This window comes from Bos mutus, chromosome 16, assembly GCF_027580195.1.
Source record: "Bos mutus isolate GX-2022 chromosome 16, NWIPB_WYAK_1.1, whole genome shotgun sequence".
In the NCBI taxonomy this organism is placed as follows: domain Eukaryota; kingdom Metazoa; phylum Chordata; class Mammalia; order Artiodactyla; family Bovidae; genus Bos; species Bos mutus.
In genome coordinates this window covers 9,415,738-9,441,792 of record NC_091632.1, presented here as the reverse complement: position 1 = coordinate 9,441,792, position 26,055 = coordinate 9,415,738, and the positions used below count along the sequence as shown (strand labels likewise).

Below are 26,055 nucleotides of genomic sequence, written 5' to 3'. Positions count from 1 at the left end.
CTTCTTCCTTCAAGAAACACCAATTACGGAGCAGGGGAGACAGACAGACTCAAAAGAGAGAGGGAGAAAAGGAATGAATGAAATGTACTTGTAAAATATAAACACAAGAGGCTACAGAGCAGTCCAGACAGCCCGCCCCTGCTATCAGCATCCCTCCTTTCTGCTCATCCTAAACAGGAGGGCACGCCCCACCACGGCCACGTCACACCTGGGGCTCTGACGCCCCGGACAGCCTGCTCTGTACTCCAACTCACGCGATACACTGTGATTAACTAACGTGTCTCCCCGACTGGACTATGAGGTCCTTCTGAGCTGGCAACTTCTTAGACTTATCTTTATTTATCTCATACCAGAAAAAAATAATGCACAGTGCGTGCGCAGGCCGTGTTTGTCCTCCTGCCGTCTCTGCTTAGTCTTGCTACAGAAATTAGTCCTAGCTACCATCTTTGATCTTTCTTTTTCAGGTGGCTTCTGGCTATGCTATTTATAGAAACATGGTCTTCCCTCCTCAAGCTTTTTAATCCTAGAAAATAAAAGTACACTGAATACTGCCACCAGCAGCAAAATCAGTCTAAACCCTCCTTCGTCGCTAACCACTCCCCTCCTCAGCTTGTGTAAATGTGCGACGTCTTCCTTCCCAGGACTTCCACATTTCATTGGCAGTAATTCTCATGATACATATTACACCTGGGTTTCTGTTGCAACCACGCATGCATGCTAAGTCACTTCAGTCATGTCCAAGTCTTTGTGACCCCATGGACTGTGGCCCACCAGGCTCCTCTGACCATGGGATTCTCCAGGCAAGGATACAGGAGTGGGTTTCCATTTCCTCCTCGAGGAGATCTTCCCCACCCCGAGATCGAACCTGTGTCACCTACATGACAGGCAGACTGACTACCCGCAGAGCCATCAAGGAAGCCCACGTGTAATACAAGCTATGCATGTGTGCATGCTAAGTCGTTTCAGCTGTGTCCAACTCTTTGTGATTCCGTGAACTGTAGTTCGCCAGGCTCCTCTGTCCATGGGATTCTCTAGGCAAGAACACTGGAGTGGGTTGCTGTCCCCTCCTCAGGGGATCTTCTGACTCAGGGATTTTACCCTTGTCTCTTACATCCCCTGCACTGGCACTGGCTCCTTACCACTGGCACCACTTGGTGAGCCCCCTGTTGCAGTCATATGGAGAAGCAAATACTGTAGAAACCAACCAGTAACCCGCATCCCCACTTAACAGAGGGAGAGACGGCACTTCAAGGAGCGAAAGTGATTTCCTTCAAGGCATATATTCAAAGCAGAAACACAATATTATCTCACTTTTGGTTCCCAAACCAGTCTTCCTCCCCATGAACAGGACTTCTGGAAGGCAAGGACCACATGTCTTTCTGTTTACAGCCTCATGTTGCCAGACTGGTGCCTTGCCAAAAAAAAAAAAAAAAGTATTCTATGAGTAATTTTAAGGCAGCTTTGCTATGCTATGCTAAGTCACTTCAGTCGTGTCCGACTCTGTGTGACCGCATAGACAGTAGCCTACCAGGCTCCCCGTCTCTGGGATTCTCCAGGCAAGAACACTGTTAGGTACATGCTAACTGCTTAGGTTAAGTAAACTTGTTCAGTATTTGGCAAAATTTTCACCTTTGATATCATAAAAGTAACAACCAAAAACAACTAAAAGGCCTCGTAAAATAAAGCATCACTTTCAACAATATGTCTTCAGTCTCTTACACGCCTATGTTATCTGTTCACTACGGAAAACACACCTAAAATTATCACCAAGATTTCTCATGTCTATGAATCTACATGCATATAATCCAGAAAAGTCTTTTCTTTAATTGAGTTAGTGTGAAATACCTCTGGAGAATACCTCTGGAAAGTGTCAATAAACTACAGATTATAAAGTCTCATAATTTAAACTCCCAAATGTGGACATTTATAGCAGCTTTATTCACAACTGCCAAAACTTGGCAGCAATTAAAATGTCCTTCTGTGGGTAAAAGGATAAACTCCGGTACTTCCAGACAATGGAATATTTTTCAGCACTAAAAAGAAAGAAGCTACCAAGCTATAAAAAGACATGGAGAAGCCTTCAATGCGTATTACTAAGTGAAAGGGGCCAATCTGAGAAGATTATATACTCTGTGAAAAGGCAATAACATAGAGACAGTAATAAAAGCTATGCTTTGTCCAGTAGGCATGTACGCATATGAGAGTTAGACCATAAGGCACGCTGAGCACGGAAGAATTGACGTTTCCAAACTGTGGTGCTGAAGAAGATTCTTGAGAGGCCCTTGAACAGCAAGATCAAACCAGCCAATCCTAAAGGAAATCAACCCTGCATATTCATTGAAAAGACTGATGCTGAAGCTCCAATACTTTGGCCACCTGATGCAGAGAGTCAACTCACTGGAAAAGACCCTGGTGCTGGGAAAGACTGATAAAAGGAGAAAGGGGTGGCAGAGGATTAGATGGTTAGATAGCATCACCGACTCAAGGACACGAATCTGAGCAAACTCTAGGAGACGGTGAAGGACAGAGGAGCCCGGAGTACCGCAGTTCATGGGGCTGCAAAGAGTCAGACACGACTTAGCGACTGATGGAGATAAATGGAGACTGTAAGAAGACGAGTGGTTGCCAGGGCTGGCAATGGCAGGGCAAAATAGCCAGGCAGAGCACAGAGAATTTTTAGGACACTGAAAATACCCATATGTTATTATAATGATGGCTGTGTCATTATACATCTGTCCAAACCCAAAGATGGTACAATAGCAAGCGTGAACCTTAAGGTAAACTCTGGACTCTGGGCCATTATGTGTCAGTGTAGGTTCATTCTTGGTAAATAACGCACCACCTGGTAAAGATACGGATAAAGCCAGAGGCTGTGCAAACGCGGCTGCAGGGGGTAAACGAGACATCACTGCACCTTTCTCTCCATTTTGCTGTGAACCTTAACTGTTCTAAAAGACAGAGTCCTTTACAAAAATGTTAAATAAATTAAAGCAGCTCTACTCTGATTGGCTTATAGAGAGAAATGTGCATAAACTGATTATTCCTCAAAGTCCTATAAAATAAGGAAATTGAACTTCTAATACTTCAAATGTGCCAGACTTCCAGAAAACTTATAGTGAATTCAAATTCACATAATTAAGGAAAATCCTCAGCAAACATTTAGTTTCATCATTTTACTTTAGTAAATATAGCTGCGACTCTGACTTCTGAATGTTAATTAAAACATAAGCACACATTCATTCTATCTCAGTTTGCTTTTCCCAAATGTATACTGGCTTACTGACTAAATTAGCTAACATGGCATACTGCTTAAGGTTATAAAAGATGTAAATATTCAACCAAATTGTATCATTATTCTGGCAAGCTTTATTTCAATAGTAACTATAGTTTGTAATATATATGCTGAAACAATTTCAAAACTCTTGAGGTAACCAAAACATTAAACTGATATTGAGTTAAGTTAATAAATACTAATTATACTATACACTGTATTTAAGGGGCTTCCCAGGTGACTCAGTAGTAAAGAATCCACCTGCCGAAACAGGAGCTGCACAAGACGAGGGCTGGATCCCTGGGTCGGGAAGATCCCCTGGATGAGGAAATGGCAACCCACTCCAGTATCCTTGCCTGGAGAATTTCATGGACGGAGGAGCCTGGTGGGCTATAGTCTATGGGGTTGCAAAGAGTCAGACACAACTGACCGTGAACAAAAATAATGTATTAAAACCCTAGATAACTTCTAAAATACCAAAAACACTGATCGCTAAGCATATTCAAGTCTACATACTTCTCATTTCTGTGTGCTGTAAAAAGGCTACACTTTTGGGTCATGTTAACGAATGTGTTCGCTTTGGCGACTACACAGTGAGGGGGGAGGGAGGTGTGTGGCTACAGAAAGGGACCATGGGACCGAGTCTGGCGGTCTGCTAAGATGCTTGTGCAGGACACCAGGTGCTCAGTTATCCATGCCCCCTCCACCAAGTGCTTTCTTTCTCATTTTCTGTAAAACAGAAGTTATTTGTCCAGGTTAAAAGTTATAATTAATATGAGTGGTTAAGACTTGTTTTAATTAATATGAGTGGTTAAGACTACATGATGAACAACAGTGTCAGATAAATACAACCGTGGATATGTTTTTGTTTCCAAAGAATAGTTTTATCCTAAACAGTGATTCTTGGGCTTTTTAAACTGTTTACCTCTATATTCTTGGGACTTAATGAGGACTGTGATGAGCTAGTGTTTATGTGATAATTGCTGAAATGTAATATATTAGAAATTAAAACTGGTAAATTTTTTAAAAGACACGTGGGTTCATTCGATGACAGCAATCACGGATGCACTGCATGTTAACACACATAACAGAGATGTGATGGTTATAAAGACGATAATGAAACCAGTTTGACCTTGCAGATCTCTGAGATGCGTCTTAAAGTGTCAGTTTGTTCTTGAATAGGACAGAGCGCAATGAATAAAGCTTAAAATGCTTGCTAATTCCTGACTCTGGAAGGAAGCTATCCAAATTGTTAAAGTTCACTCCGTTTTGATGGGCTTGCTTCCGTGCATTAATGACTCACCCTCCGCCTACACCAGGAAAGGCTCCTCTCGGCTCCACGTGCCTGGGACAGTCAAACTCTGGGTCTCTGCAGAATAATTCTCTGTGTTTGATAAAGACTTTATTATGTCTTCTATTATTCAAGAGTGGGGAGGAGGGTCACAAAAGTTCCTCACTTATGAAAGAGGAACATTCAATCCTCACTCAACATACACATTCAATCATGTCACTGCCTATATTTACTTTTAAATATTTTATTGTCACATAATCAAATGCTTGCTTCTTAGGCACCTCTGAACCCAATCGTAGTCAAATATCCAAATCTTTTAACAACTTTTTAAATTTTTCCTTCCCAAACTCAGATTCTGAATACAGAAAAAAATTAAAAACCTGCAGGATTTGTTTTTTATCTAAAACTATCTGGGGGATTTCCTTGAAGCTCCCTGAAAATCACAAGGATGTATACTCTTATAAAATGAGATGCTAGAAGTAATTTGTCTTGTTTGATATATTATCATAAGGGTGGTTTAACATAATTATTATTATACAAAAAGCCGACCAATCAGAAGAGACCCTTAGCCTGCTCTAGGTTAAATCTGTACATGTAAATTTTATGAGTATGAAATATCTCAGAAAGCACATACTTTATGGGAAGTATCTAGAGACATGCCAACACCCTTGCTCTCTGGAATATGTTTTACTCTCCAGGAAAACAAGGGTCAAATCTCTTATGAAATAGTTCTGCTCAATTCTCCTACACTCGCCAGACTCCCAGCAGTGCTTCTTCGCCTGGTGACACAAGGCAACAATAACGAGTTATTACGAGGTCTAGTTTCAGTTTGTTATTTCGAATGTTCACCTGGATATAATCTTCCTTCTCTGTTTTAAATCCCCTGACTCTTCTAAACCAGTGGTTCCCAGCTAGATATGCACCTAACTTAACGTCGACGTTGTATAAAAATGTGTTTGTCTGAGCCCTCCTCCAGATCCACTACATCTCTTTACGTGATACTCTGAGTATACTCTTGCTATATTATGCCTCAGGATTATTGCATGTCACATTCTCAAGATCTTTCCTCTATAAAAATTCTGTTCACCCATTTTCATAAATCAGACATAACTTGAACTGGCTCCTCAGAAAACAGGCTTACACATTGTTCTTACACACATCCTGTCTAAAGCCTTTTCTTTTGAATGGTTTTATTATCTTCATTTTCATACAACAGAAACAAACAAATTTCCTTTTCCATGTTTTACTTTTACGATGAACCCTCAACAGGCATTTCACACTTGAGCATAATCATCCATAAATTAACCACAGCCCACTAAGTCTCTATCGTCCACAGATGGTTTACTCTTGTTTCTGATACCCTGAAAACTGTTAGAAGCTATAGAATTTGTCTTCAACAAAGGTCAGTCTCGGAGCTTAGTGGCAGTGGTCATCTCAGGTACCTCCAACCACTGACACTTCAAAGAACAGATTCACAGGTGCAGGTTTTTGAACCGACAACGCTCAGGCCATTCCACTGGACTGAGTCAGGCTCTCCAAGACTCTTTTTAGTCAGGAAGCAGAAAGTTTCATGAAACTGCTGTGTCAATATCCAGCAGAACAATAATTTACTGCATTGCACTGAATAAACTAACACAGGAAAATTCACTGTTTGAAATATGTTTGATGCTGTTGCAAAATGTTCTATTTTCTGGACATTTATATGGAAGCCCTTGTCTCCTTCCTAAGTTGTCTGTAACCCACAACCACTCCGTAAACGCTGCTTCTGTGAACAGAAATATAAATTTTAAATTACATCCAGTTCTCACTGATTCCTTCCCTCCCTCAGAAACTCTCACCCGGCCCCTTGGATTTTCATGGCAACACTGTTATCTGCACAAGTTTAACAAAACCCTCTCACTCATCTCATCCAGGATACAACTGGAAACACTGACTGTACAACCAAGGCCATACCTGAAGTACTGTCGAGAAAACGCTCGTTTAACCAGCCACGTCCAGGCACTCTGAAGGAATAAAGGTTGACTATACGTACGGAGGAGCTTCCCTGGGGCTCAGATGGTAGAGAGTCTGCCCGCAATGCAGGAGCGTGGGTGTGTGCTCAGTCATGTCTGACTCTTGGAGACCCCGTGGACTTTATAGCCCGCCAGGCACCTCTGCCCACAGAATTTTCTAGGCAAGAACACTGAAGTGGGTGCCATTTCCCACTCCAGAGGGATCTTCCCAACCCACAGATCGAGCCCACGTCTCTTCTGTCTCCTGCATTGGCAGGCGGATTCTTTACCACTGCACCCCCTGGGAAGCCTGGGGTTCAATCCCTGGGTCGGGAAGATCCCCTGGAGGAGGGCATGGCAACCCACTCCGGTATTCCTGCCTGGAGAATCCCACAAACAAAGGAATCTAGCGGGCTACAGTCTGTGGGGTCCCTAAGAGTGGGACACAACTGAGTGACTTCCACTTTCACTTTTATGATTATACCCTCCATTAAAAATACTCTTTAATACTAGTCTCAGAAACCTCTGGCCTAGTAGAGTAAACAGAAAGTAGGGAGGTGCAGATCCGGTGAGCATCACGGGAAACACAAAATGCTGTGGGAACTCAGAGGAGGTACGTCCAATCCAGGCCAGTGACACAGAGGGCTCCTCAGAAGATACGACCTCTGAGCCGAGACCAGAAACACAGGCGAGGGGAGAGCGAGCAGGAGACGGGCATCTCAGGCCGAAGGACTCTCGTGTGCAAGGAGAGAATGGAGGTGGATGGCTGGGGTCAATGCATAAAGGAAACGAATGTCTGCTATGAAATGCAGACCACTATGGAAACAGAGCCCCTGAGCAAGGGCTCGATCCTGATAAGAGGGCTGGACTTCACCTTGAAGGTGTTAGTGGGGAGAACCGGGTTTAACCAGCCTTCCGGTCAGCAGGCTCTGCAGTCACACTGCTTTAGAATGATGACCCTGCTACTTTCTAGCTGTGTGACTCCTGCCACATCCTTCTGCTTCCTCATCTGTGAAGTGGGAATTACCATAGCCCCTCAGGCTCACAGGGTATTACGAGGACAGGTAAAGCAGTTAGAAAACTGCCCAGCACACTGTAAGCCCCAATGACAGTATGCTGTCACAGCCAGGGATAGAACAGGACGATCAAATAGTTAGCTCAGAAATCCCATTAGGGGACTGCAGTTAGAGAGGAACTTTAGGGGACTTTGGGGGACCCCTGAAAGTTTATGATCACGTAAGAAAGCAGGTTTGCTTAACCACAAAGCCAAGCAGGCTAACTTAAAAACAAAACCATGAAACAGAAGCGTCAGACAAGCTTCGAAACAATAAAACGATGGTGGCAAGAGACCCACATCCTGCCCAGTGCCGAAGTTCAGGAAGCAGTGACCCCAGGACGTGCTTTCTGCACACGTAAAAACTAACTTAGGGAAACGTGACATTTCAAAGGAGAATATATATAATAGGGACAAAAACAGAGGTGAAAAGAAGAGTTAGGAGGATGTGAATTAAGGAAAGGAACTTAGAAGTAGTTGAGACAGATTTACAAGACATAAAAGAGGCACAAGCAATAGGGTTTGGTGACACATTGATTAGAGCAGTTGAGTGGGGGAAACATAGGTCAAAAATTAATATAGAAAGTCCCTGGCTGGGGAAAGAGGATTCAGTGAGAGCTCTCACTGGGATAAGACACCTAAGAACAATTCCTCCACACCAGGGAGCGTGGTAAACAGTGATGCAAAAATGACCGTGCTCAGTCGTGTCCCACCCTTTGTGTCCCTGTGGACTGTGGCCGCCAGGCTCCTCTGTCCACAGGATTTCCCCAGGCGAGAATACTGGAGTGGACTGCCAGTTCCTCCTCCAAGGGATCCTCTGACCCCGGGATGGGACCCACGTCTGCCGTGCCTCTCACACTGCAGGCAGATCTGTTATCACCGAGCAACCCAGAAAGGCAAAGATGACCCTGGAACACAAACAGGAGTAATGCTTCAATATATCACAGCAGATAAAACATCTAAGCTGCATTATAAAGGAAGTACTTAAGAGAAATGGAAAAGGGCATCTGAAATGTAAGAAACAGCCCACAATCAAACGCTGAACAGGAAACTAAGTGCTGCAAGAGGGAAGAGTTAAAGGTGAGTCAGAAATATGGCCTGGGGTCAGCTCCTCAAAACGCTACTTTTCCTATCTAAAAATTACGTAAATACACCTAGGGATGTCTATGTGTCGGCCATCACTACAAGATTATGGCTCCGTGGTCTTAGACTTCTGCTGGGAGCCGTCCTGAAAGCATCTCTCGTGTTACTGTCAGGAAGCAATATCTGCCACCACAAAATGTGTCTCTTTGGCAGGAGGATTTATTTGGGCTGATTATTTTGTAAGAAATTGAGACTGAGGAAGTGGGCCTTGCTCCCTCCCCTAACCGCCTAAAGGAATTTAGACACAGGGCCTGTTCCCAGAATAGAACTATCACCAGAGATCTCTGTGAACACAGGCCAGGTGAGGGGGTGGGGTGGGGGGTGGGAACTAGCCTAGAGACCAGAGTCACGCTGCGTCCCCGGCTCTCTGCAGGCCCAGCACACATCTGTGCACCAGACACCTGCTTCTCCGTCTCCATGGGAATTGCTTTTCTCCCCTCCGAGTTCACAGACCACTACCCCAGACATCCTCTCCTGTCTTTAGCTGAACATGGTACTGAAGTACATGAAGTACATGAAGCCTGAGAAGGCTTCAGCTCTTCGGGCAAGTTCCCAGTTTTCCTGGGTCTCTCCCACATGTTGCCGTTTAGTTGCTAAGTCATGTCTGACTCTTTTGCGACCCCCTGGACCAAAGACTGCCAGGCTCCTCTGTCCATGGGATTCTCCAGGCAAGAATACTGGAGTGGGGTGCCAGTTCCTCCTCCAGGGGACCTTCAGGCGGGTTCTTTACCACTGAGCCACCAGGGCAGCCCCGCTCCCATGTGGACATGTTATTAAACTTTTGTTTGCTTGTCTCCTGTTCATCTGTTTGATGTCAGTTTAATTCTAAGACCAACCCGAAGAGCCTAGAAGGGCAGAGGAAAAATTTCTTCCTACTTAACACTATAAATCTTCCTGAAGGTCTATAAAGCAGCAAAATTCTCAAACTAGTTATCGAACCATAAAAACAACATTCTACATTAAGCAGTTCTACCTGGTCCTCATCATAACTTAATAAACATTCATGGCCTTACAATATAATAATAAAGCTGCTGGCTCCCGTTCATGGAGTGTTTCCCATGCGCCAGGCACTATGCTTCATAGACTCCATTCTTCTCCTCATTTTGTCAGATCAGTAGAATCAGCCCTATTTTGCAAATGAGGGATTAAGAGAGATAAAAAACTCTTGCCAAAAGCAACACTTCATACTATCTGTAAGTGCAAAGCCATGACTCAAACACAGACCTGAGTCCAGCATGTGTGAGATTTGATTTCTGACCATTCTCTAAAGGTATATTTCGCTCACAAAGACTGAGTCCTCTTACTCAGGAAATACAGACCAACCATGGTCTTACAAGGCCAACGGTACATGAAAACAGCAGACACACAGAAACGTGAGCCATGAAGATGACAGGCAGAAAGTGCGGGGAAAAGTCAAGTACTGTGAAAAATAGCATCAAGCTATTAAGTGTAAATGTGAACAACGGGAATATAAGAGCAATGGAGAGCTCAGCTTGACAGCAGCAAAGAGAGACAAAATTACTCATTTCATCCAGAAGTGGTGAAGGTCTCTGGAATGTAACGGGAGACGATGCTATCACCTGCGGCAGGAAGGGCAGCATCTTTTCTGCATCCATCTTCTCAGCCACGGTCCTCAATGCATTTGCAAGACATAAAACTGACATTGACTAAATCTGTCTGTAAATCCTCTAATTCACTCACACCTTTTCATCTCCTATGGGTGCTCAACTCCATTTTTCCTGAATACCCAAAGTCCCCTCCATTTGCATGGAAGATAATTCAACATTCCTTCAAGAGCCAAAATGCGACTCAGCCTCTCATTACTCTTCTCTACCCCATGCAGCCCAGAACACCTCTGCGTGCAGGCTCCCTGCTTCACGCCTGCAAAAACTTAATAAACAGGAGCCTGAACTAGAGAGAGTGGGGTGACCAGAAGGGGGAGCTCTCAGGCCCTAACAGAGCCCAACAAGAAGACGACCAGCTCCACTTCCCTCCAGCAAGGGCTCAGTCAACGAAAAGCCACAGACTCTTGGTCTCCACAGCCCTCCCCACTTCCTGTCGCTCTTCTATAAAAGACTTCTTCGCCTGCCCTGTGGGACTTGCACGGGGCTCAAGCTGCAGACCTCAAAATGCAACTCTGCGGATCCCAAAGAAACCCACCTTTGCTGGCAGTCGATTTACTTCAGGGTCAACACGTTCTTCCTCTTTTTCATTCCTAACATAACCAACTCTTTCAGATCCTAGTTACTCCTCAGCTAGTCTCCTGCAAAGTCACTTACTTCCTTGCTTCCAGTTTCTCCCACGACCAATCCATACTGAAATCTTTTCCAAATTACTATTCCTAACATACTTGTTTTGTTATATCACACTCTCCTTAAGTTCATTGGAAGGACCACCTCTTTAGCAAGGCCTTTAATTGTTGCCGAGACTCAGCCCAATTTATGTTTGTAGTTTCATCTCCCACTCTCCTTACACAAAATTCTCCACTATAAAAAAACAAAAACAAAAAAACTAAAATCAAATCAATTACATCTCCTCCTGAAGTGTGGTTTGGGTTGTCCCACTGGTTCTTCTATTGCCAAAAGAAGGAAACCAAATCAAAAGTGGTTTATTATTTTCCATATAATAAACAAATGCTTATGATGGATCAAGAGCTCCAGGAGGTAGAACCAAAGGAGTAAATGAATTGCTATTACTTCTGTGGATTAAAAAACACACTGCTTTCCAATTATAAAGATACTAGGGGATAGGGGACTTTATATACTAAATTTTTTTAAAAAGAGCTATAATAAGCAAGTAGGGCTTGGGTCAGCATTCCAAGCAGAAATAATAATATACCTTACTTGTTAATAGAACATGCTTCTGAGTTAGACAAACCTGCCCTCAAGTCTTAGCTCTGCCTCTTCTAAGCAATATGTTATCAGGCCAGTTTCTTACTTAAGTCTCAGTTTCAGGACCGATACTATCTCCTAACAGTACTGGAAGGATGAAGATAAAATCAATTATGCACATAAGCACCTAGCACAGTGCCTAGTACACGGTAAGAGCTAAACAAAGAGCTTTTTTAAAAAGAATTATCTTTACTGAAGCATCGCAGATCCACTGAAAAGGCTGTTTAGGAGGAAGGAGACAATTCATATACGAAACCAGGAAAAGATAAAAGCGACAAGAAACACAGAGTGCTGTGTGCTGTGCTAAGTCGCTTCTGTCGTGTCTGACTCTTTGTGACCCCCCCAGACTGCAGCCCACCAGGCTCCTCTGTCCACAGGATTCTCCAGGCAAGAGTACTGGAGGGGGTTGCCTTGCCCTTCTCCAGGGAATCTTCCCAACCCAGGGATCAAAGCCGTGTCTCTTACGTCTCCTGCGCTGGTGGGCAGGTTCTTGACCACTAGCACCACGGGTCATCTGTAGTATTCAGAATATTCGCCAGAAAGCATATAACAAAACCATTCTTCACAGCCCGTGGCTGGATTCCCACACGAAGTCTGGTTTCTTTAGATATAAAGTGAAGTAGTTAGACAAAATACTACCTAAAGTTCCTTTCAAAAAGTCTACAAGAACTGCTGTGCCCTGAAATCCTGGGGGTTATGAAGGCTCATCAACTTTACGTGGTCAAATGCTTCTGTGTTTCACTAAGTATGTGAGGGCTTATTAATGTCCCCCTGACCTCACAAATGTGGGAAACAAAGCAACAGCTAAGACATTCCTATCACCAGTTTATCAGTCACAAAGAGGAACAGCAACAGTCTGTCTCACTGAAAAATTTACTGCAGCTGAACTCCACAAGCATGCCATCACTTCAGCGAACCCAAAGTGAGGAGCCTCCAGATGCCCTAGGAATTCTCAGGGGCAGTTTTAAGAGTTAGAAATTACAAAGAAATAAAGAATCCGGACAGGAGGTGAGACCAGAGAGAACTAGAAAGACCAAGAGAGAAACAGAATTTTACAACAGTAAAATGAGTCAGCAAGGCTCTAACCTAACTTCCCGTCATGGTGGTTTAATCGCTGTCGTGTCTGATTCTTGCGACCCCACAGACAACAGCCCGCAGGCTCCTCTGTCCATGGGATTCTCCAGGCAAGAACACTGGAGTGGGTTGCCATTTCCTTCTCCAGGAGATCTTCCCCACCCAGGAATCGAACCCAGGTCTCCTGCATAGCTGAGACAAACCTAGACAGCATATTAAAAAGCAGAGACATTACTTTGCCAACAAAGGTCCGTCTAGTCAAAGCTACGGTTTCTCCAGTAGTCATGTATGGATGTGGGAGTTGGACCATGAAGAAAGCTGAGCACCGAAGAATTGATGCTTTTGAACTGTGGTGTTGGAGAAGACTCTTGAGAGTCCCTTGGACTGCAAGGAGATCAAACCAGTCAACCCTAAAGGAAATCAGTTCTAGATATTCATTGGAAGGACTGATGCTGAAGCTAAAACTCCAATACTTTCGGCACCTGATGTGAAGAACTGACTCACGGGAAAAGACCCTGATGCTGGGAAAGACTGAAAACGGGAGGAAAAGGGGACAATAAAGGATGAAATGGTTGGATGGCATCACTGACTCAATGGACATGAGTTTGAGCAAGCTCTGGGAGTTGATGATGGACAGGGAAGCCTGGCGTGCTGCAGTCCATGGGGTCGCAAAGAGTCGGACATGACTGAGCAACTAAACTGAACTCCTATATTAAAGGCAGATCCGAGAGAAGTAACTTCCCATTACTGAGGAACAAACCCAATGGAGCCTCATATGTACAAATCCCGTCTTCACTGTATGGACTTACATACCTAAAATACTTATAAGTCTATTCTTTCTCCAAAAGGCTAAAGACAAATTAAAAGCACATATTCTCTTATTATGTGAAACAACAGTCAATCATCTAACTAATATTTAACATGCTCACTGAACTCACATTTTCAGCGAAATTTCCTAATTTTAGATACGGATTTTCATGTTATAAATTATTCTTCCACATCAAGATCACATGTCAGTATATTTCTGAATGAACTGCTTTAAAATGAAGACTTTTATCAGCTTTCATTTTTGTAAATTATATCTGTGAACTTAACATGCTTAAGCTTGTAGGGTTATAATTTTATAATTTTAACAGTGACAAAACTGTTTCATCCTATTTCTTTGCAGGCAAAAGAAAAAAAAAAGGAATCTGCTCATCAGATTTCCAGAAAGAGTAGTATTTTGTGTAAAAACTTAAATGTGTATGGTTACCCATATAATTCACTTCAAAATTATAAATGTATAATATAAACTATAAGGATTTTTTAATTTACACACATCATGTCGAAATAATTCACAGTTTTGGTCACACTAAATACTTAAGGAACTAGAGAAGATTACACTTAAAATACAAATACAGTAAATTCATTTTGAAGTCTCCTGTTTTAAGAAAATAAAGCTACAAATAAGAATTATTTTAAAATAAGGAAATAATGCCAGTTCAACTCATATATATTAATGATCCCAATATTACTGTAACAAGGACAGAACTGGTCTCTTAGTTACAGCAGCTACTACTTCTTACTGTTCTACTTACACAGCTAAGAAAGAGCTAAGTAGCACCCTTCTGTTCTACCGACAGAAGGGTATCCCTCAAAGAACCGCACCATCGGTCTTTCTGATGGGGAAATGCTTAAGTGTTTCTAAATATATTTTCCACAGATACATTAAAAGAGTGTAAAAACACGTGGAAACTGTGAACATTCACTTCCTGTTAGCTTCAAGATGGGCCTCTTCATCACCCATCTCGCTGGCAACTTCCAAACATTTTCCAGATACTCTCCATACATGGCTTTTTACTCTCAGAGCTGACCAAGAGGAAATACTTATAGTGATTCATAGGCAGCAGTAGCTTCAGTACCAGTAGTAGCAGTAACAGCAGTAATAATCATCAATATTCAATTTTAAATGCTTTTTAAAAATGATGTGGTTCCAACCTGGTCTGCAAAGTCCTCTGGGAACTTCCACAACACCTCCGGATCTGTAAACGACAGACAGAGGGCATTACCCGGAGAAAACGACACAGCCACGGCAACAGTCTAGTTCAAACACTCTTAAGATTGTCAGAGCTACTTTTTAACATAATTAAAATTTTTTTCTTTAAATATTTACAATCAATGAGGTTCAAAATTAAATATTTTGATAGTTTAAGGGTTTTAATGAGCTTTAGAACAGGAATAATAAAATGAATAATCTGGTCAAGCTATTACAAATCAAAAGCAACTCATTTTTGATTTATACACCTTGGACATTAAGATTCTAAAATATAAATTTTCAGATTTAACTCCACTTAATATACTGGTTTTAATTTGAAAAACATATAAATGTGGTAAATATGTAATTAAATACATTATAGCCCACAGAAACTAGACCAAAATACATCACCTTAAATTTCCACTTAAAATCCTAAATAGACATTTTCCCAAAGAGGACATGCCAACAGACACATGAAAAGGTGCTCAACATCGTGAATCCAAGAAATGCAAACTAAAACCACAATGAGACATCACGTCACACCTGTCAGAACGGCAGCACCAAAAACAACAAATGTCGGCGAGGATGTGGAGAAACGGGAATCACCCTACACTACGACAGGACTTAAACTGGTACGGCCACCACGGAAAACAGAACGAAGACTCTGAGAAAACGAAAAGCAGGGCTACCAATGATCCAGCGATTCCACTCCTGGGTACACATCCAAAAAAAAGCCAAAAACACGAACTGGAAAAGATAAATGAACCCCAATGCTCACAGGAGCACTATTCACAATTGCCAGGATATGGAAGTAGCCTAACTATCCATCAACAGACGAGTGGATGAATAAGATGCGGTGTGTACATGTACACACACACACACACACACACACACAAATGTAATACTACTCAGCCAGAAAAAAGAATGAAATTTTGCCATCTGCAGCAACATGGATGGCCTTGGAGGGTATTGTACTAAGTAAAATAAGTCAGACATAAAAAGACAAATACCGTATGATGTCACTTATATGCGGACTCTAAAAAATGAAACTAATGAATGTAGCAAAAACGAAACAGACTCACAGATGTACAGGACAAATGATGGTTTCCAGTGGGAGAGGCAAAGGGGAGGGGCAAGACAGAGGTGTGGTGCTGAGATACAAACTATTATATCCAAAATAAATACGCTCAAGGATATACCATACAATACGGGGAATATAGCCAGTTGTTTTGTAGTAACTATAAATGGAATGTAACCTTTAAAAACTGTGACTCACTATGCTGAACACCTACAACTTAAATTTCCTGTATATCAACTATACATGTGTGTGTGTTAATTGTTTAGTTGCGTCCAACTCTTTGCAACACCATGGACTATAGCCCTCCAGGCTCCTTCCCCGGTATATCAACTATAATTCAATTTTTTAAAAATGAAAAATAAAGTAAAATAAATAAAATAAAATCTCAATAAAAATGTATAAATACTGTAATAATGTTTGTTTTATACCAAGTTTCACTTTTGAAAGCCCATATATGCAACTCTCTAAGTCAGTTTTTAAAATAATAGAGAAGTTGGTAGGCATACATCATCAAGCTTATTTAAAATACAATTGACGTTCTGGGACATTTTAGAGATATTTTTCTATTATATCCAGTTATTCATATATAAAAATGAGTGTTTCATAAATATTCCCACTGGTTTTTCATTTTCAGTATTTCTTAACAATATTTCTCTTCTACTTAGCATAATAAAAAGAAGCTTTTTTAAGGATCACTAATAAATATTTTGGTTATGTATTTTTTAATTCTGTCAAAAACATATTTCTGACTACTGCAAATGTGTTTTAAAAGGATACTGTACAATGGATAATACTACTTCTGAAAAAGCCTTTGAAAGTCCAATGTAAGTAGCAACCATCACTGATACACAGGATTTGAATTCCACTCCAGGGAAAAGGCTTGTTAGATCAAAGATATCACTTGATGTACCCAGTCAGTGAAAAGTTACGGTTCAATCCCATTATTTTCACTACTATATTGCTTTTAAAAAAGTACAGTCCAATGATGCATAATTTTGAGTTTTAATTCCAAAATGCAATAGATACCTGGTGATATTTTCAGCATGAGCTGGCTTCTCTTGCTGTATTAAGATCAAAAGATTTTTTTCAAATATTTGAACTTTAAAAAAGCATGCTTTCTACAATTAACCTTTTTATTTATTAAGGAATAAAAAAATTACTACATAGGTTAACATAAAAATCACTTAAAAATCTTACATAAGAATGATGCACTACAAATTTATGGAGCTAATATTAAATGATTACACCTTCCTGTAAAACCAAACGTATACTTTTTAAATGATTACGACCTGTTAGTGTCAGTTGCCCAGCCGTGTCTGACTCTTTGCAACCCCATGGACTGTAGCTTGCCAGGCTCCTCAGTCCATGAACTTCTCCAAACAAGAACACTGGAGTCAGTTGCCATTCCCCTCTCCAGGGGGTCCTGCTGACAGAGGATCGAAGCCGCACCTCTTACATTTCCTGCCTTGGCAGGTGGGTTCTTTATCACCAGCGCTACCTGGGAAGCCCACGGCATGTACAGATCCCCTAAAAATACACTCAGATGTTAATGTCCTGTGGAAACTATTCTGGAAAACATTTACATGTGCAAGTGTATGTGTGTGTGTGGGTTTATGTGGCAGTTGTATCAAAAATGGTAGCTATTAGGATTTGAATCTCATAAAAAAGTATATGATGGATTCTTCATGTGATAGTAAACCAAAGTTATTATCTTCATAAATTAACACAATATATGATGGCTCTATTAAAAGTCATCATGCAGAAATGTACAATAGCCCCTTCTTATAAATAACAGAATTAGAGAGTTTCAATGTGAGTATTTTCAATACCCCTTCTATTTCTAGTTACTATTTGATGAGGGTGAAAGAGGAGAGTGAAAAAGCTGGCTTAAAACTCAACATTCAAAAAACTAAGATCATGGCATCCAATCCCATCATTTCATGGCAAATAAAAGGGGAAATGAAGCACAAGCTGGAATCAAGACTGCCAGGAGAAATATCAATAACCTCAGATATGCAGATGACACCACCCTTATGGCAGAAAGTGAAGAACTAAAGAGCCTCTTGATGAAAGTGTAAGAGGAGAGTGAAAAAGTTGTCTTAAAACTCAACATTGACAAAACTAAGATCATGGCATCTGGTCCCCTAACTTCATGTCAAATAGATGGGTAAACAATAGAAACAGTGAAAGACTTTATTTTCCTGGGTTCCAAAATCACTGCAGATAGTGACTGCAATCATGAAATTAAAAGACACTTGCTTCTTGGAAGAAAAGATATGACCAACCTAGACAGCATATTAAAAAGCAGAGACATTACTTTACCAACAAAGGTCCATCTAGTCAAAGCTATGGTTTTTCCAATAGTCATGTATGGGTGTGAGAGCTGGACTATAAAGAAAGCTGAGCGCTGAAGAATTGTTGCTTTTGAACTACGGTGTTGGAGAAGACTCTTGAGAGTCCCCTGGATTGCAAGGAGATCCAACCAGTCCATCCTAAAGGAAATCAGTCCTGAATATTCATTGGAAGGACTGATGCTGAAGCTGAAACTCCAATACTTTGGCCACCTACTGTGAAGAACTGACTCACTGGAAAAGACCCTGATGCTGGGAAAGATTAAAGGTGGGAGGAGAAGGGGACCACAGAGATTGAGATGGTTTGATGGCATCAACGACTCGATGGACATGAGTTTGAGCAAGCTCCGGGAGTTGGTGATAGACAGGGAAGCCTGCTGTGCTGCAGTCCATGGGGTCACAAAGAGTTGGACACAACTGAGCAAGTACACTGAAAAAGGGAAAAAGTAGAAGAAGTGACAAATTTTACTTTCTTGGGCTCTAAAAGCACTGCAAACAGTGCAGCAGATATGAAATTAAAAGATGTTTGCTCCTTGCAAGGAAAGCTGACAGATCTACACAGCATATTAAAAAATAGATATCACTTTGCCAAAAAAAAAAAAGTTCATATAGTCAAAGCTATGGTTTTTCCAGCGGTCATTTATTGCCGGGAGCCAGCGTGAGGAACTCTGCCTGTGGCAAAGGTCATGAGGAAGGGGGCTCGACATACGCAAAGACAGGATCGAGCCTCAGGAGTCCCCCTGGAAATTCTCGAGCATCTACCCCCCAAAAACCAAAGTCTGCCTACTTTACTGCTTTGTGCTCTCACCTACACCTCTGACTTTACGGGGGGCTGTCCCCCACCCCCTCTTTCGGAGAAGGAGTTAACTTAGAGCTCCAGTTAACAATAATTCCTCGGCGTGACAGGTGTGTTTCAACCTACAAACTCCTCTGAAGGTTCTCTAGCCTGCCTGACAGGCTTGTCTGGCCACATGTGATTGTTCACAGCCTCCCAACCGAGAGGCACGAGATGCTCTAAACTTTCTAAAAACAGATTCTTTTAAGGAGTTAGGAAATTATTAGTGTAGTATAGTGGGCTGATTAGAAACTGTATTGGTGAAGGGTTTTTCATTTGTTGAGCCAATGTTTGCTGCTAAGTCTCCACATCCCCTGCCCTTATACACATTAATGAATATATAGAAGAAATATTAACCTTTGATATTAATCACGTTAGACCTTAGGCTAAGCAAATTCTTTCCTTAATTAAAACCCACTACACCCTCACCCTATAAGAATGTAACTTTATCTGGTGCCTTCGGAAGGTGGCATCTCTTTTAAGAATAATCACCCCTGGAGAAATAAGTGTTCTGGTTGACTGACCGCTGTCACAAGGAGAGGGTCATAAATTGTTAGCAGGCCACTTGGCCAGAAGATGATGTAGCATCCCTATGACCTTTGTATACATTTATATGAAGCACCTGATTTTGATAAAAGTCAGGACTGCTGACCCCACATGACTTTTGTATTACATCTCTGTGTATAAAAGCAGACCCTGGAAAATAAAGAATGGGATCAGTTCCTAGAAAGACTGGTCTCCCCATGTCGTTCTTTCTCTCACCTTCTGGCTGAATTCCCACCTGGAGCGTGGAGGCTCGTCAAGCCTACTAATTATGCTGGGCTTCTAAGATCTGACCAGGGAGGTCTTAGTGTCTCCTCTCCTTCGGGAGAATGGGAGGATGCCTGCAGCCTACATAGGTGACGCAAATTTCTTGTCTTGAAATTTTATTAGCTTTCCACGTAAACCAAGTTATTCAGCCTCTTTTCTCCACTGAATTTTCCTACTGAGCTATCCTCATTCTATTACTCTTTATATCTCTAATTAATATTTAATTAAAGCTATTGTATCCAGTTTGCCAAAGCCATGCCCGCTTCAAATTCGCCGAATCCTACTGGGGCTGGACCCTGGTAATTTATGGTTGTGAAAGTTGGACGATAAAAAAAACAGAGTGCCAAAGAACTGATGCTTTCAAATTGTGGTGCTGGAGAAGACTCTTGAGAGTCCCTTGGACTGCAAGAGTCAATCCTAAAGGAAATCAGTTCTGAATATTCATTGGAAGGACTGATGCTGAAGCTGAAACTCCAATACTTTGGCCACATGATGCGAAGAACCGACTTAAGAGAAGATCCTGATGCTGGGAAAGATTGAAGGCAAAAGGAGAAGGCGGGGGGCAGAGGATGAGATGGTTGGATAACATCACTGACTCAGAGGACAAGCATTTGAGCAAACTCCTGGAGACAGTGGAGGACAGAGGAGCCTGGCATGCTGCAGTCCGTGGGGTCGCAGAGAGTCGGACACAACTTAGCAACTACACATGACCACCACCATTTGACAGATTCCTTGCACTTAAATCTTCAAGCAAGGACACTCGCCCTGCTGGTCAGCCCGGACCGTCCGCCCTGTCACCTGTGGCTTTTGCCTAAGTATGTTTTCGTCTGTTACTTTTCTTCATCCCCTACTCACTACGTGGCTTTATTCTGTCCCGTCTGTTCTTTCCCAGAAGACAAACAAGCGAACACATGAAACAAGCATCTATCGGTTTAGTCACATAGTGGGAAACAGCCTATTTCTTTTCTCTTCAGTCAGTGAGCATTACACTTTGGCACCCAAAAATGTACTCTAATCGTGCCTGCGCATCTGGAGTGGGTTCACTTAGCTCCTGCCTGTGTGGTTGCTTACGCTGCATCTGACGCATCTTGGCAGCAACACCTCACAAGCACTGCAGGGAAAGAAACAAAGGAGCTCTGAAAGCAGTAATAACCCAAGTTTCAAATGGATGCGCAGAGACTGAAATTTTCTGTTCCCTGAGGATTACTTTCCAGATACGAGATCCGATCTGGCAAAGTTAGGTCCCTTTTATGCTGTCTTTATGGGTGAGAGGATGGGAACGGCTGGCAGAGCCAGCGCTGCCCCTGACGCCCGGGACACTCTGCATCTGTCTTCTTTCCAGGGCCCGCCCGCCACTCAGAGGAGACTCTGCAACTTAGTTTAAAAAGAAACTGTGCCACCAACGATCCGGAAGCCAAGTAAACAGCAAAGGAAGAACACATAACTTGGTTTTCACACAAACATAATTCAACTCTTACTTTAATAAAAGAATGTTACAGTGTAGTAAGAAAAATATACAAATTTTTATTAAATCGGTAAACTTGGAAAAAGAGTGTTTACTGTGTTATTTGTGCATCACCACTGCAAGCATTCCAAACTCCTGAAGACTGAGGCTTTTTCTAATGTAAAGTGAGAAAAATGTAGTAAAATTTTCCTTTACAACCAGACCTTTCACATTTTCTGGCCTGAAACTAAAAACCAAAATTAAAATAACTTAAAATATTGTGATTTGAATACACTATTTTTTTAATGTAGAAAGAATGTTGATTTGTACAAATGAGTAACATTTACTTAATTCTGTGGAATTCGTAGATGAATATTTTAAAACTGTGCATTTATAAACCATGGTTCAGAGACTACATACTTTTGAATAGGCAAAATATATAACATTAGTGTTTTGCTTGATTATACCTTTAGAGTTTATTCATCTACACGGTAAAGTCAGAACTTTACAAATGAGGAAACTGAAGCCAAACAATGAGAAGTGGGTCTTAATTATAAGGCTAGTTGCTGTCAGAGACTAGACCGTCTTTAGTTGACATCTAAGGAGCAGCCACTTTAAATAATTTCCATAATCAGTATATTTCTCTGTCCCATTTAACTTAAGTTTGATTTACTTTGTTCAAAGATCTACACAATGCTAAAGAAACAGGAGAAACCCCTGCCCTCCAAGGCCCCACAGCATACATGGAGAAGACGTCACAGAGTTGTCTAGGTTTTTGGGCCAACAAGGTTTCCTGCAGGAATGCTTGAACTCGAAAATTTAGTGGCTTATCATTTCAAAAACTGTTCCTGACAAAAGAATGGTGATGTCTCTTGAGTATAAATGAGCAGGGATCATTAAAGAAACGTCTCCACCCATGGAGATACAATGTGGACTAAACAAAACTGGTCTCTACGACACATTGAAAAGAGAGCATCTGGGACTCCCCAGTGGCTCAGCGGGTAAAGAATCCACCTGCCATGTATGAGACGCAGGAGGCACAGCTTCAATCCCTGGGTAGGGAAGATCCCCTGGAGGAGGAAACAGCAACCCACTCCAGTATTCTTGCCTGCAGAATTCCATGGACAGAGGAGCCTGGCAAGCTACAGCCCATGGGATCACAAAGACTTGGACATGACTGAGCACAAGCATAGTCTTGCCTAAACCTATAGCACAATAAAATAAGCCTACAGGATACTACAGGACAGGCAGCACAAGGAAATCCATGCTAATTTAGAAAGTCACTAAACCACTCAGGAGGGAAAAGCACATGCAAAGTAACACTGGAGTTAGACAAGCAAAGGTTGACTTGGGCTATAAAGTGGGCAGAGAACATTCCAGAACGGAGAAACAATATGCACTGAGTCTTCGAGGTTAAAAGAAAGAAAATATTTGGAACTGAAAGAAAAAAAGGAATAATCTGGAATGTAAAGTAGGAGAGAGACCATCAAGGGATGAAGCCACAAGGACAGGGGCCTGACTAGAGCATTTAAAACGCACCCACAGGGGCTCAGCAGTAAAGAATCCGCATGCAATGCAGGTGACTCAGGTCCGACTCCTGGGTCGGGAAGAGCCTCTGAAGATGGAAATGGCAACCCACTCCAGTACTCTTGCCTGGAGAATATCACATGGACAGAGGAGCCTGGAGGGCTACAGTCCCTGGGGTCACAAGGGTAGGACACGACTGAGTGACTAAACCGCTGAAGTATGAGAGGAAGCAACTAAACCAAGGGAGGAGGAACGACAGCAGTGTCTGGAGAATACTGTTAGCGTGTGTTTAAGAAAGTCAAGGGAAGAGAGTATATCAAAAAATGCTCAAATAAACATGGCAGAACACTGAGCAAGATCATGGCTAAAAAATGGGAACCTGATGTAAAGCATAAGCCACACAGTAAAATGAGCTCTGACGGCAGGACGAGCAGGAGAAGCAGACCAAGAAAAAAACGGACAAGAGGAAAGGGAGGCACGGTGCATGCAGGCAACGCAACGAAGGGGCTGTACGGGGAGGAGAGTGAAGACAGGAGGGCAGAGATGAAGCGGGACAGGAGAACGTGAAGACAGGAGGGCGGAGATGAAGCCGGACAGGAGAACGTGAAGACAGGAGGGCGGAGGTGAAGCGGGACAGGAGAACGTGAAGACAGGAGGGCGGAGATGAAGCCGGACAGGAGAACGTGAAGACAGGAGGGCGGAGGTGAAGCGGGACAGGTTGGTCCAATGCTGCTTCCTTTACCCTGGCGCAGACCTGAACACGCTTCAGTGAGCGTGGGGATCATCGGGAACGCAGTAGAGGCTCAGAAAAGACAAAAGGTCCCTGAAGAGGCAGCAAGAGGGAGTCCTGATCAAGAAGGGCTTGGACAGAAGCTGAGAACGTTTTCCACCGTGAGGGAAAGGGGAAGAGGAGAGGAGACCTGAGTCCAAGGAGACTTTAGAATCTGGGGTACAAAGATATGAGTTTTTGCGTAGAAAATTGCTGATTATTTTGTGTGGGTAGCAGGAACGAAGCTCTCCGTGAAGAGGGGAAGTTGTTGGAGCCTTGAGGAGGAGGTGTGAAGTAACTGCTCCGGGCACTGCTGGCGGCACGGTTTGCTGGGTGTCCAGCCTAGTGTGTAAGGGCAGCAACGTGGCATTTCCCCCTCACCATCCAAGGGCCAAGGTGCAGGAGATAAACTGGCAGATGCACTCAGAGCTGAGACTCCCGAGCCATGTGTGATGCAGGGAGAGCCCGAACAGAAGACTGGTTAAGATGAGAACTGCTGATCAAATGCTAATTAAAAAAAGGGAAGTGGTTTTATTTTTCTCTGTAAAATTCATGAGCACTAAATGTTATATCAAGTCATGCTAAATGCATTTTAAAAATGCATTCACAGTAGAAAATCTACTGCATACATCTGAAAACTATAGGAGTGAAAAATAAAATAAGTGAATGGGAACATGAATTATGAAATTAGGTGGCTTAAGTCCTGGCCTCATACCTATAAATAACAACACTTTATGTCTGTGATCAGAGGCAGGAGATATTGAAAAATAAAATAATCAATTTCCCTCTTCTCCCGCCTTCCACTCCCCCCCTGTCTCTCTGGGATGATCTGGAAGAACACCCTTACCTGTTTATCCAAGTGTTTCATATACTGGGTTGGCCAAAAAAGTTCATTCAGATTTTTCCATAACATCTTATGGAAACCCCAAACCAATCTTTTGGCCAGTCTAGTATCCTTTTTTCACATATACTATTATGTGTGGGGGGAGAGGGGGGAGAGACAGAAAAGCTTGGAATTAGACAACTACGATTACAATTACAATTCTCCCAGCTTTGCTGAAATATAATTGACCTACAACCCTCTGTCAGCTTAAGGTGTACAATGAGATGATTAGAGAAACATATCTTTACCGCAATAAGCATTAACTAACAGATCCTTTATCTCACACAGTTACTCATGTGCTGTTTTTGTTATCGTTGTCATGGCGGGAAGGTAAAAGCCCTACTCTCATAGCAACTTTCAAAGACCCAATATAGTGCTTGTGGGCGACTCATCACGCTGTTCATCAGCCCCCTGGAACTTACTCATCTCATAACTGAGAGCTCTGCCCTTGGGCCAACATCTCCCGCCATCGCCCTGGCAACCACCAGGGCTCTTTGCAGCAGCTTCTCTTGTTGCAGAGCTTTGGGCTGCAGGCCACAAGGGCTCAGGAGCTGTGCCTCCCTCGGGCTCTTCAAGTCCAGTGATTGCGGACTTCACATACGAGTGAGCTCATAACACTACTTGTCTTTCTCACTAACTTATTTCACGGAGTAAAATGTTCTCAAGGTTCACCTGTGCTGTTGCCAATGGCAAGGCAGCCTTCCATCTTTACAGGGCAGAATAACTACTCCATTGGACTCGTATTACACCACATTCCCTTTAACCAAGGATGGACACTTAGGCTGTTTCCACATCTTTTCTTTCTGATTTTATTTCCTTACGTTTGGCTGTGCCGGGTCTTTGGCGCAGCACTCAGGCTTTCTCCAGTTGTGGCAAGCGGGAGCTCCTCTCTACTTGCAGGGAGCAGGCTTCTTGCTGCAGTGGCCTCTCATTGCAGAGCTTGGGCTAGAGGGCGCAAGGGCTCAGCAGTTGTGGCACGTGGGCTGAGCTGCCCGGCCGCCTGTGGGATCTTCCCGGACCATGTGCCCTGCACTGGCAGGCGGGTTCTTCACCACTGGCCACCAGGGGAGGTCCATGTTTCCGTACCTTGACTGTTGAGACTAATACCATGATAAGCATGAGGGGCAGGTATCTCTGCAAGACAGTGATTTTGTCTTTGCTGGATAAACACCCAGAAGTGGAATTGCTGGACCACATGGTAGTTCTATTTTTAATTTTTGAGGAACCTCCAGATTGTTTTCTGCAGTGGCTACATCTATACGTTCCGACCAGCAGTGAGTCAGGGTTTCCTTTCCTCTACATCCTTGCCAGCGTTTGTCCTCTCTTGTCTTTGTAAAGCCGTTTTAGCAGGTCTGAGATAATATCTCATTAAGGTTTTGATTTGCATTTCCATGATAATTATGACGTTGAGAACCTTTTCATGTACTTGTTGGCTATTGTTATCTTTTCTTTGGAAAAATGTCTAAGTCCTCTGCCCATTTTTTAACTCTATCGTTTGGTTTGTTGCTATTGAATGAGTTGCTAATATTTGTGGTATTAAGTCCTTAGGTATGTGGTTTGCAAACATTTTATCCCATTCCATAGGCCCCCTTTTCAACTTCTTGCTTATCTGCTGTGCAGAGCCCTTCC

General features: G+C 42.6%; 1 protein-coding gene across 6 annotated transcripts in view; it reads right to left on the bottom strand.

Moving 5' to 3' along the window:
* The window catches only part of DENND1B (DENN domain containing 1B), a 269,708-nt gene that overhangs the window by 173,765 nt on the left and 69,888 nt on the right, over nt 1–26,055 (bottom strand). For all 6 annotated transcript variants that reach the window (XM_070384685.1, XM_070384689.1, XM_070384690.1 and 3 more), the window contains exon 3: nt 14,693–14,736. In XM_070384685.1, coding sequence (XP_070240786.1) covers nt 14,693–14,736 — 44 coding nt within the window. The remainder of the gene's footprint in view (nt 1–14,692; nt 14,737–26,055) is intronic.